Source organism: Amia ocellicauda, chromosome 7, assembly GCF_036373705.1.
Source record: "Amia ocellicauda isolate fAmiCal2 chromosome 7, fAmiCal2.hap1, whole genome shotgun sequence".
Lineage (NCBI taxonomy): Eukaryota > Metazoa > Chordata > Actinopteri > Amiiformes > Amiidae > Amia > Amia ocellicauda.
The window spans coordinates 49244968-49258487 of NC_089856.1; the positions used below are offsets into that span (position 1 = coordinate 49244968).

At 45.9% G+C, this 13520-nt stretch overlaps 1 protein-coding gene across 1 annotated transcript; it reads right to left on the minus strand.

Annotated features, from left to right (window-relative positions):
• Window positions 1-5230: 5230 nt before the first annotated feature.
• On the minus strand, window positions 5231-9517 carry LOC136753789 (U8 snoRNA-decapping enzyme). The gene is made up of 3 exons (XM_066710177.1): window positions 9270-9517; window positions 6286-6546; window positions 5231-6058 (listed from the first exon to the last, which is right to left on the minus strand). Exons 1-3 carry the CDS (start codon window positions 9399-9401, stop codon window positions 5879-5881), a joined length of 573 nt encoding a protein of 190 aa, XP_066566274.1. The 5' UTR covers window positions 9402-9517; the 3' UTR covers window positions 5231-5878.
• Window positions 9518-13520: the final 4003 nt, after the last annotated feature.

Here is a 13520-nt window from a genome sequence, read left to right on the forward strand (position 1 = left end):
AGTGCCTGTGGTTCTGAGCCTGCGGGCCGAGGAGAGCCGGACAATGAATCACAGACTATGGGGTCAGCGGTGAGCAAGACTGAAACACAGCACACCACAGAAAGAGATGCAGGGCTGGCACAGAGAGGCCTGCTGAGACAGACACAGAGAGAGAGAGACGGAGAGATAGAGGGAGTGAGAGAGAGAGAGTATTGCTTTGGGAATACTTGTGTGTAAACATCTCATGCCAATAAAGCTTGATTTGAATTTGAGAGATGGGGGACAGACATACAAATACACAAATATCAGGGAGACCTAATTCACACAATTTAAAAACCTGATCCCTAAATTCAGTGTCCTCTCAGAGAGCTTCAAACTCCCTGACCTGCTGAGACAGGAGGAGTTCCCTGTGACCAGAGCAGCCCCAGTGTGTGTGTCCCTGCCACAACCCCTATGGACAGTGTGTGGACACCAGCCCAAGGGACAGTGTGGATGCCGGTACCGAGGGACAGAGTATGGCCACACTGGCCGGGCCGAGGTGGCAGTGGTGTTGTTCCCTATGATTACAATGATGATGACAATAATAAATGTGCTGAGAGTTGTGTGTCAATGAGGAACTGCAGACTCAACACCAGCTTCTCAGAGAGCTGATCTTATCTGACAGAGGGATCGGAAAATCTCTCGTCCTCTGTCGTTCTCTCTCACTACTTCCTTCCTCAGTCAAGATCAACAACACAGGATGTGGGCGCCGGCGCAATGCGAACAGTACAGCTGCGCTCTGCTCTCAGAAAGGTTTCCTTTTCAGGCTTTTCTTTGAATTATTCTTGAAAAAACCCTGAAACAGCTTCGCTTGTCAGATCACAGACAAATAAACAATCATGAAAGACCGTGAGAAGTGTCTCTCTTCAGGAGCCCTGTGTCCCGCGGTGCCGGTGAGGGGTTAGTGGACTCGTCGAGTAGGCAGAAGTCACTGCTGAACAAGTATACTTTAATCATATGAGGATTGTAAAAATGTGTGTGTGTGTGTGTGTGTTGGAATCAGGCCCTCTGTCAAAACACCTGCACTCACAGAGACAGACAGAGATAGAGACCCAAACAGACAGAATGAGAGATGAGACATTGATGGAAAGAGGAGACACACAGAAAGACAGACAGAAGGACAGAGACAGTCACAAACAAAGAGAAATGGACACAGAGGAAGAGACAGACATGGATTGAAAGACAGAAATAGACAGAGACGGAGACGAGCGAAGGCATGTGATGATGTGAGGATTCATATATATATATATATATATATATATATATATATACACTCACCTAAAGGATTATTAGGAACACCATACTAATACTGTGTTTGACCCCCTTTCGCCTTCAGAACTGCCTTAATTCTACGTGGCATTGATTCAACAAGGTGCTGAAAGCATTCTTTAGAAATGTTGGCCCATATTGATAGGATAGCATCTTGCAGTTGATGGAGATTTGTGGGATGCACATCCAGGGCACGAAGCTCCCGTTCCACCACATCCCAAAGATGCTCTATTGGGTTGAGATCTGGTGACTGTGGGGGCCAGTTTAGTACAGTGAACTCATTGTCATGTTCAAGAAACCAATTTGAAATGATTCGACCTTTGTGACATGGTGCATTATCCTGCTGGAAGTAGCCATCAGAGGATGGGTACATGGTGGTCATAAAGGGATGGACATGGTCAGAAACAATGCTCAGGTAGGCTGTGGCATTTAAACGATGCCCAATTGGCACTAAGGGGCCTAAAGTGTGCCAAGAAAACATCCCCCACACCATTACACCACCACCACCAGCCTGCACAGTGGTAACAAGGCATGATGGATCCATGTTCTCATTCTGTTTACGCCAAATTCTGACTCTACCATCTGAATGTCTCAACAGAAATCAAGACTCATCAGACCAGGCAACATTTTTCCAGTCTTCAACTGTCCAATTTTGGTGAGCTTGTGCAAATTGTAGCCTCTTTTTCCTATTTGTAGTGGAGATGAGTGGTACCCGGTGGGGTCTTCTGCTGTTGTAGCCCATCCGCCTCAAGGTTGTACGTGTTGTGGCTTCACAAATGCTTTGCTGCATACCTCGGTTGTAACGAGTGGTTATTTCAGTCAAAGTTGCTCTTCTATCAGCTTGAATCAGTCGGCCCATTCTCCTCTGACCTCTAGCATCAACAAGGCATTTTCGCCCACAGGACTGCCGCATACTGGATGTTTTTCCCTTTTCACACCATTCTTTGTAAACCCTAGAAATGGTTGTGCGTGAAAATCCCAGTAACTGAGCAGATTGTGAAATACTCAGACCGGTCCGTCTGGCACCAACAACCATGCCACGCTCAAAATTGCTTAAATCACCTTTCTTTCCCATTCAGACATTCAGTTTGGAGTTCAGGAGATTGTCTTGACCAGGACCACACCCCTAAATGCATTGAAGCAACTGCCATGTGATTGGTTGGTTAGATAATTGCATTAATGAGAAATTGAACAGGTGTTCCTAATAATCCTTTAGGTGAGTGTATATATATATGTATAATTGTCTCTTGAACCAGACGACCGCAGGCGGCTCTCTCGCACGGTGAGGGGGAGGACGGTGGTGCAGCCCTGAGGTACCAACACTATGAACAGGAATCCAGCACCCTGCTCTCACTCTCATTGTTCTGGCTTTTTGTTGTTTTGTTTTCTCTTAAACCTCAGCAGTGACGGCTCTGAATGGCCTTGTCCTCGCTCCGGCGCCTCTCCCCGTCCTAGGCAGTCACTCGCTGCCCCAGTCCACGCTGTTATTCACCGGTTCATTCAGTCTGGAACATGTGCGTTGCACCTGTTTCACACACACGGGCCACACTGTGTGAAGGACTGTGTCACGCAGCTTCTCTCTCTGACCACAGTGCTCACATCGGCCTTGCTCTGGACGCCTCTCACTACTGATACACACGCACGCACACTCTCACACACACCACAAAGACACACCCCACCACACACAGATCGATACACTGGCCCTCTCTGATAAGAACAGCTTGACAGGCAATAACACACAATGATTGACAATGTGGAAGTCCAGGCCGGTCCACAGTTTACAACCACACAGAGACACTTCATTCACACCAATCACAGGCGCTGGCTTTGCTGCATTTCCTCTAAGGAGAACAAACGAGCATCACAAATCCACATTTAATTAAACTGGGGTGAAATCCAGAACGTATCTGTGTTTGTCCTGTATTGTTGTGATTTGACGTGGTGCTTAAAAGACCACTGTCCCCCTGCACTGTGGCTCAGGGTCACAAAGGACTCACAAAGAGTTAAAAATAAATGTCATGGATACACTCCGTCTGTCTGTCTCTGCTGCACATGTCTCTACTACTTGCCTCCCTCGGTCTCTCACTCTGTCCCCGTCCCCCAACCCGCTGGACACGGAAGTCCTCCAGTCCAGGCCTCTCCTCCACCCAACCCTCATCCTCTCCCTCTCTCTCCCTACATGTTCAATTCAAATCTGACTCAGTAGGAATATTGCCCTGACAAGATTACACAAGTTTCACCAAAGCATTCACATCAAAAGACTCTGTCTCTCCCCCACCCCTTTCAGCACTGTCTCTCCTCCCTTTCTCTCTCTCTCTCATTATCTCTCTCTCTCTGACAATGTCTCTCTCTCCCTCTCTCAGAGCCTTGCGGGGACATTGTTCTGTTTCCACTTGGCCAGGCAGCGCTGGAGCGTTCTGACCTACTTTTACATCTGAGTCACTTAACCCTCGCTGCACACTTTACCCTGTGTACCCTGTGTATCCATGCGTACCCTGTGTAGCCATGTCTACCCTGTGTACCCTGATACACTCCAATACACCACTGCGTAGATTTATAAACACTGTTAAAACACTGATAATCCCATACACAGTGATTCATCCACATTACGTTGCACACCACACTAATACACTCTTTGTGACCCTAACAGGAAATGCAACTCAAGCCCTGACAAACACACACATGGAAATCATTTAAATCAGCAGGTACTTCTGCTGAGCACTCTTGCCCTCTTCCCCTCGGTCTCTGTCTCCATCCCCCTGCTCCCTCTTTCCATCACCGGCTTCTCAGTATAAGATGAGAAGTGATGATGTTTCAGTTCAACCAGGAAAGAGGAACCGGGGGGAAACCCGAGACACGTGCTGCACATTAATGAGAAGTGCAAATCACAAACACAATGATCACTGAAAAACACAACATAATGACACACTGATTGAACACACTCGAGGTCGGCCATCGAGATCCCAGAAAGCCAGTTACTTAGTGGTCCCTAAAACACACAAGAAAACGCAGGCGGTTGAGCATTCAGTTATAGGGCCCCAAAAATCCCAGCTGCAGACTCTTCTGTTCAGTCTCTGTTTTTCTAGCCCATAGTGCCGCTTGTGTGCCATGGACATGTGATGCACAGCCGTTTTGGAGATGTCCTGCACTGCATGACCAGTATCTGAGCACAACTGTCTTCTTGTCTTCCAGCAACAGCCCCCTCTGAAGGGCCGACGAGCCACAACCCTCCTCAGAGGCCACCCACCACAGAGCGCTAACACAGCACCCACACCCCAAGGTCTGACGAGCCATCGCCACCCAAGGGCTGTTGATGGTCCAACCCCCCCACCCCGATGGCCGGTGAGAGACCCCCTCCAGAGGGAAGAGCAAAGCCAGCAGCACCGATCAAGAGCTTTCTGATCTCCTTGCTGCTGTAACTACACTGCCCAGAGGGGAGGCAGCCATTAGGCCTGGGCCCTAAGCCGTGGACCCCCAGAGATTCATCTTCTCCTGTAACAATCTGCCATCCATAGGGGTTTGTGTTTTTCTCTCCTTCATGCCTAATGGCTTATTTTATGTGGGTGTATTTTATTTGAGTTAATTTAAACTGTTAAAGGTTTATTAATTTATTTTTCATTTTGCCGAGATGTTTATCACAGTGCTCCGTGGCTGTCCTGCGAAGGGTGTAATAATAAAAATGATTGATTTATTGATTGATTGAACAACAGAAACACATACCATAACACACACACACATACCATAACAATTCCCAATAATAACACACAACTTAACAAACACCATAATAACAGAAACATAATAACACTCACCATTACACCATGATATTAGAACCCCCCCCCCAATAACAACACATGCATCGTAATGCAGACATTCATCCGGCCTCACAGAGACACAATGTCACCAGCGCCCTCATGTGGGTGCAGAGGGAAAAGCTGAGCCAGGCTTTGCATTTTCAAATGACGTTTAATGTTCCAATAATTTATCCCACTGATGCACAAACTAACAAACACAAAAACACAATGAACACAACAATCTCCTATTTACCTTCACTCGATACACAACCCACCTTCTTATTACTGGTTGTGGTTTGAGTTAATATTACACATTACTTTTCCTTCACAAGTTACTAAACTCTTGCTTCATTTAATTGCAAAAGATTAAAAATAAATTGCTCACCAACAAACCCACAGTAGTGACTCGCAGCCTTGTGCCCCCCAACAGTGAGACAGACACCCTGCTGCCCCCCCACCCGGGAGAAGCTAAGTCCAGTTCACATTGTACCCCCCCAATACCTCCTTACAGCTGGGAGTGACAGATCAGTTGAGTGCAGCACAGTGCAGCTCAGTGAAGGGGAAGTGCAGTGACTCTGCAGGATTTCCCTCTCGTACAGCAAGAGAGGATCACATACCGCCAGGTACCGAGTGTGTGCAGCAGCAGCAGCAGCACACCGTCTCTATGTACGAGCTGTGTGTGTGTCTCAGAAGCTTAAACTACATTCGGTGCACCAGTTTAGAGTGTGGCTCGGTCTACACCGTGTGTGTATGTGTGTATAGTGTGTTCCTCAGGGGAGGCAGAGAGGCTCAGCGTTGGCTCAGTGGTGGCTGAGCTTCAGTGCCGACACCAGCCAGTCCTCCCTGACCAGCCGCAGCGAGCGCAGGGCGTCCACCAGCTGGCAGCGTGCGTTGCCAATGAAGCAGTTGGACAGGAAGGCCGGCAGTCCCCCCACACCGTCCCGCAGGGTGAACAGGGGCACTCGCACCATGCCCATCACCTCCGAGAGAGGACAGAGAGCGGGTACACACTGAGAGACAGGCTGTAAACTACACACACACAGCAGCACACAGAGTGTGTTTCAGAGTGTTGTACAATTGTGTTTGGTGTGATACAGTGTTGTTGTCCAGTTTCCCTACCTCTAGCCCGTGGTCCTTGGCACTTGTTTTTGAGTGTTATACAGTGTTTTAGAGTGATAAATAGTGTTGTTGTCACTGCGGCCCCTACCTCCAGCCCGTGGTCCTTGGCGCTGAGCGCAGCCCTCTCAATGTCCCTCAGCTGCTCCAGGCTGATGCTCTTTGTGTAGAAGTGTGTGACCAGGTGCTGGGAGCTGTAGGCGTGTGAGGACAGGTAGTCCTGCTCTCCCAGCTCCACCGGGCAGCCCAGCTCCTCCAGGAGCTCCCGGCACAAACCCGCCTCCAGGCCCTCCGCTTCGGGGTCCACAAAGCCCCCCGGGAAGCCCAGGCGCCCGTCAAAACGCATCTGCATCTGCAAAGGAGGGTCTGTCAGTGAGGGCGTCACTGTGTGTGTGTGTCTGTGTCTGTGTGGGGGGGGGTGGACTTATTTGTGTTTTACACTGCATAGCCTGATTTAGTTGCTGATTTTAGTTTCAATTGCTTTCTTGTGATCATCGCACTGGAGTTTGTGGTGTGTTGTTCTGGCGCGCTGTTGCTGCTGCGGTTGTTCAGTGCTAATGTAGCTCCAGTGCTGCTCATTTTCCATTGGCTGCTGTAGCCTATAAGCAATCATTTGAATTTTATATACAGTTTTCACTTGTGTATAGTGGATGATTTATTATATATATATATGTATATTCTATTTAAAGGGAAAACGGCAGTTTGTGTTTAATGTATAGGCCTTCATGTCGGGTCGTACAGGGACAGAGCAACAGAGTGTAGTGGAAAGCAAGAGGTGATAGTATAGAAATACCTGTTCCTGTTTAAAAACCCACTACACTGAGTTACACTGATTCTGACCTTGTCAAACACAGCACATTAGAGTATTTCTGTATTCTTAATTACATTAAATACTGTTTCGGGTTTGTATTTGAAAAATTACAAATTGTATCTTGTTTGACGATTACTAATTTACTGTATTTGAATATACTTTTGAAAAGTATTTGCAAATACTTCAATTATGTATTATAACACAGTGTGGGGCAGGGTTATAGAAGTCAGATATATCCCTGCACATCACTAATTTCTTGGTTGGTAGGCCTACAAACACGGGGGGGGGGAACTACATTTCCCACAAATCACAGCACTCAACTTCCGGTTGGCTGTCAGCTGACCTACTCCAGCAATCAGCTGACCCACCACCAGGAACAGGTGTTTCAGGGCTGCCTGCATAAAAGGGAGGGCCCAAACATTTAGTTCTTTGTCTCATACCCGTTGTGGACAGGGACAAGAAGGGTGGCTGAGTAGCAGCATAAAAAACAGAACGAGAAGAACAAAGACAAAGACAAAGACCCCTTGACTTCTGTTTTAAAAGAAAGCCAGAGTTTGAAGCCTGAGTCAGGGAACTTCTCCTACATGCAACCACCCATACAACCCGCTTGCACCTAACTCAACCCCGCACTGTGCCACAGTATTTTCACTAGCATTTATATTCTCCATTTTCAGTCATTTGTATTTGAATCAATGCGTTGTATTTGAAAATATAATCTTATTTGTACATCACAACATTGTAGCACAACATAACGCAACACAAGAAGATTAAAGACACGATGTGAGATGCCTAACATTCCCAAAAGTCTGAATCGGTCGCTTTCATTGACTCCTCCTCTCCTCCCTGCATCTCACCTGTTGGCCAATGAGGGGAAGAAAGAATGGGTTTGTTATTCAAAGCTGAGCTGCTGCATGTCCTGCGGGAAGGAGATCTGCACAACAGTCAGTGCTAATCATAAAACTAAAAAATTTAACTAAAACACAAATGTGGCTACAACATTTACTTCCACCTCTTGATGTGTGTGTAATGTTAGACAATATTTGTTGTTGAGCGGAGTTTGTTGTGAAGTACAGATGAGATCCATCCATCTTCGAAACTGCTTATCCTGGCGAGGGTCGCAGGGAACCGGAGCCGATCCCGGCAGGCGTCGCTGGGCAACTCACACATACCTACAGGGCAATTTAGCATGGCCAATTAACCTAACCTGCATGTCTTTGGATGGTGGGAGGAAACCGGAGTACCCAGAGGAAACCCACGTGGACATGGGGAGAACATGCAGACTCCACACAGACAGGTCCCCTAGACCGGGACTCGAACCCGAGACCCCTGGAGTTGTGAGGCAGCAGCACTAACCACCGCACCACCGTGCCACCCATACAGATGAGACTGAATTTTCAAAGCAACCCATAAATTGAAATACAAATAATTTAAAACACAGAATATCAAATACTTGTGGAAATACATTCATAAGAACATAAGAAAGTTTACAATCGAGAGGAGGCCATTCGCCCCATCGTGCTCGTTCGGTGTCCATTAATAACCGAGTGATCCAAGCATCCTATCAACTAGTAATGGTGAAACAGGATACAATGTTTAAGTTTTAAAGGTCTGACAAACACACACACATATATGTATATAACTAGCAGAGGCAGAGTTGGGGCAGGGGAACCCATAAGGCATCCTGCCCAGGGGCTGAGAATTTGTTAATCCAGCCCTGTGTGTCTTGTGGTACAGCCTCAGTGTGTGTGTGTGTGTGTTGTTGTACAGTCTCTGTGAGTGTGTATGTGTGTTGTTTTACAATCTCAGTGTGTGTGTGTGTTGTTGTACAGTCTCTGTGAGTGTGTATGTGTGTTGTTTTACAATCTCAGTGTGTGTGTGTGTTGTGGTACAGTCTCAGTGTGTGAGTGTGTTGTTGTACAATCTCAGTGAGTGTGTGTGTTGTTGTACAGTCTCTGAGTGTGTGTGTGTTGTTGTACAGTCTCAGTGAGAGTGTGTTTTGTTGTACAATCTCAGTGTGTGTGTGTGTGTTGTTGTACAATCTCAGTGTGTGTGTGTGTGTTGTTGTACAGTCTCAGTGAGAGTGTGTGTGTGTGTGTGTTGTTGTACAATCTCAGTGTGTGTGTGTGTGTGTGTGTTGTTGTACAGTCTCAGTGAGAGTGTGTGTGTGTGTGTGTTGTTGTTGTTGTTGTTGTACAGTCTCAGTGAGTGTGTGTGTGTGTGTTGTTGTACAGTCTCGGTGCGTGTTGGCGGTACAGTGTCCTCACCAGCACCACGTTTCTGATGGGGATTTTACCGAACAGCTTCTCGTCAGACGCCGCGTACAGCATGGCGTGGCAGGCATGCTTGTAGGTCCGGTACTGCAGGGCTTCCTGCCGGGAAACGGGGCGGCCCTCCATCCCTGAGCAGCTGTTAATGTAAAAGCTAATGGCTGTGTTGTAACTGTAGAGGACTGTTGCATGCGTTCTTCACACAAACCTGCCCGACACGGCTCGGCTTCCGCTTCCTGCCACAAGCACTGCACGCTGGCCAATCAGCGCTCTTCTTCCGCGTCTCCCCAGCCAATGAAAAGGACAGGCCAGCATCGCCGCCGCCTTGTAACCAATAGAAAGTGGGCAAAGATGCCATTTAAACCTGGTTTACATCGAACTCCCAATCAAATATAGTGTCCTACAGCTACTAACCTTTACATACTATTACATTATTACATTATTACTATTAGGCATCATACTACACAGCTCTTGGAGCTAAAACCAATGCAAAGAGCTTTTTTCAATATTACAACAGCAAGAGGTCAATAAAGGAGGAGGTGAAACAGATAAAGGGCAAAAATGGAAGTATCTTGGAAAACGAACAAGACGTGGCAAATGTTCTAATTGAGTTTTTCACTGAGGTTTTTACAAAAGAAAAGACAGCTAACATGCCACAGGTTAACAATCAGTCCAGTCAAACCCTAAGAGAGATCAGGATAAATGAGGAGGAGGTACTAAAGGTACGGAAGCGTATTCCTGCCACACGAAATACACTCACCTAAAGGATTATTAGGAACACCTGTTCAATTTCTCATTAATGCAATTATCTAACCAACCAATCACATGGCAGTTGCTTCAATGCATTTAGGGGTGTGGTCCTGGTCAAGACAATCTCCTGAACTCCAAACTGAATGTCTGAATGGGAAAGAAAGGTGATTTAAGCAATTTTGAGCGTGGCATGGTTGTTGGTGCCAGACGGGCCGGTCTGAGTATTTCACAATCTGCTCAGTTACTGGGATTTTCACGCACAACCATTTCTAGGGTTTACAAAGAATGGTGTGAAAAGGGAAAAACATCCAGTATGCGGCAGTCCTGTGGGCGAAAATGCCTTGTTGATGCTAGAGGTCAGAGGAGAATGGGCCGACTGATTCAAGCTGATAGAAGAGCAACTTTGACTGAAATAACCACTCGTTACAACCGAGGTATGCAGCAAAGCATTTGTGAAGCCACAACACGTACAACCTTGAGGTGGATGGGCTACAACAGCAGAAGTCCCCACCGGGTACCACTCATCTCCACTACAAATAGGAAAAAGAGGCTACAATTTGCACAAGCTCACCAAAATTGGACAGTTGAAGACTGGAAAAATGTTGCCTGGTCTGATGAGTCTCGATTTCTGTTGAGACATTCAGATGGTAGAGTCAGAATTTGGCGTAAACAGAATGAGAACATGGATCCATCATGCCTTGTTACCACTGTGCAGGCTGGTGGTGGTGGTGTAATGGTGTGGGGGATGTTTTCTTGGCACACTTTAGGCCCCTTAGTGCCACTTGAGCATCGTTTAAATGCCACGGCCTACCTGAGCATTGTTTCTGACCATGTCCATCCCTTTATGACCACCATGTACCCATCCTCTGATGGCTACTTCCAGCAGGATAATGCACCATGTCACAAAGGTCGACTCATTTCAAATTGGTTTCTTGAACATGACAATGAGTTCACTGTACTAAACTGGCCCCCACAGTCACCAGATCTCAACCCAATAGAGCATCTTTGGGATGTGGTGGAACGGGAGCTTCGTGCCCTGGATGTGCATCCCACAAATCTCCATCAACTGCAAGATGATATCCTATCAATATGGGCCAACATTTCTAAAGAATGCTTTCAGCACCTTGTTGAATCAATGCCACGTAGAATTAAGGCAGTTCTGAAGGCGAAAGGGGGTCAAACACAGTATTAGTATGGTGTTCCTAATAATCCTTTAGGTGAGTGTATATATATATATTACGTGATAACTATCACGTTTTTACGTGTTAGGGAATTATCACGTTTTTGTCACATAATTGTCACATAATAACAGACTGAACTAGAATACCGGAGACAAAACAACGATGTCAGACGTTAGGGATTTTGTACGAAATTACTTTTTCATGTGGCAGCACTACGCTTCCGTACTTCCGTACTAAAGGGACTAGCAGAATTAAAAACCAACAAAACAAATCACCTGGGCCAGATGGGATATTTCCAACAGTACTTTACCAATTAGGTAAATTATTTATAGGCCGCTAAGTCAAATATTCCAAATTAGACTTAGAACAGGGGATGAGCCAACTGACTGGAAGACAGCAAATGTCATACCAATCCACAAGAAAGAGCCAGGAAATTACAGACCAATCAGTCTCACCTGCATCACCTGTAAAATGTTGGAAAAAATGATCAGACAGAAAATAGAGGAGCATCTTAATGAAAAACATATTCTTGGAGATAGTCAACATGGGTTTAGACGAGGCAGATCATGTCTTACTAATTTATTAGAATTTTTTGAACATGCAGCTGCAGCTGTAGATCATGTGAAAGCATATGATATGATATACTTAGATTTTCAAAAAGCTTTTGATAAGGTTCCACACCAAAGACTAATCCTCAAACTGGAAGCTGTAGGTATTCAGGGTAAAGTAGATGGATTATGAACTGGTTGATGTCTAGGAAACAGAGGGTGTCGATTAGAGGAGTCACTTCTAACTGGAGTGAGGTTGTTAGTGGAGTTCCACAGGGATCAGTACTAGGGCCTGTGCTTTTTCTAATCTATATTAATGATCTGGACTCTGGGATAGTTAGCAAACTTGTCAAATGTGCAGATGATACTAAAATAGGTGGCTCAGCAGATACAATCTCGGCAGCACAGGCTATTCAAAGGGACTTAGATAATATTCAGTTGTGGGCCGACACCTGGCAAATGAAATTCAATGTGGACAAGTGCAAGGTATTACATGCAGGTAACAATAATGTCCACTATAATTACACTATGGGAGGAACAGAACTAGATGAAGTAACGCATGAGAAAGACCTAGGAGTCTACGTGGACTCCTCACTTTCTCCATCCAAACAATGTGGGGAAGCAATAAAAAAGGCAAATACAAGAAATACAATTTACGAAAACATCACAATAATATACACCATGCAGTACATGCATTACACGGTATGTTACTGATATGTTGTTTTTATGGTCGTATGCAGGTTTATATCAGAGATACTTTGTAACAGTGTAAGTAGTAGGAGGAGAAGTTAGGTGAGGAAGCAGCGTGCATCAGTGATAGTATGTCACAGTAAGTAGGTTCGCTGTAGTAGAAAAGCAGGTATGTTCATGTTCACTGTAGTACGTAGGGGTCAATTGCAACGACCTTGCAGTTAGTACGGATCTCGAATTAAGTTGTACTAAATAGTACAGTACTATCCCGGGATCATACCCAGCTGCGCACTACGTTACGCATTGCCACGACAGAATGAGCAGGACGGGGCTGGAGACTATGCCATGTCTCGCATCGCACCAGTGTGCTGCACGAGGCATTTTAAGTGTACCAGGTAGTAATAGTGTACCCGAGTATTGCAGTCACACTGAGAAAGATGGCCAAACCAATTAAGTATACTAACGATACCCGGATGACATCCTAAATTAAGCCAAAAGTGACGTCATTGAATTGGCCGGGCTTCGCCTCGACATGGGAGGGATTGATGCCGTTTTCACAGGGCGCCGGGGGGCATGTAACACACACTGGTAATGCCAAATGTGTAAAAACGCCAGGTAACAGCACGAAATAATGCTATTTATTTTAGTAGCAGTCGGTGATTTTTATTCAGAATTCTTAGTTTGACCCCTTATTATTATTGATCATACAATAGAAACAGCCCCAAGAGTGTTGTTTTAAACCATAACCCCATCATATGTAAAATATGAGCCCGAGAAGGAAAAGCCAAAGTGTGGAAGAAGGCAGTTAATAAGAGTCACACTTTCTCACTATTAATAGTACAAGCTGTGCAACGATAGGTTATTATCACAACCACGGTTCCCTGAAAAAGAAAGACAGCCATTAACGGAAAGGAAGAGCCTTCTGATTTTTCACAGATTGGCAGGTCAGAAGGCTCTTCCCTTTCGGTAATGGCTGTCTTTCGATTTGAAAGGGAACTATTGTTTACTTTGTTTCATTGCGCTAAGGTTTAAGCAAACAAAAACCTCTGACCCGGCCACACGCTAAGCGAGACACACAC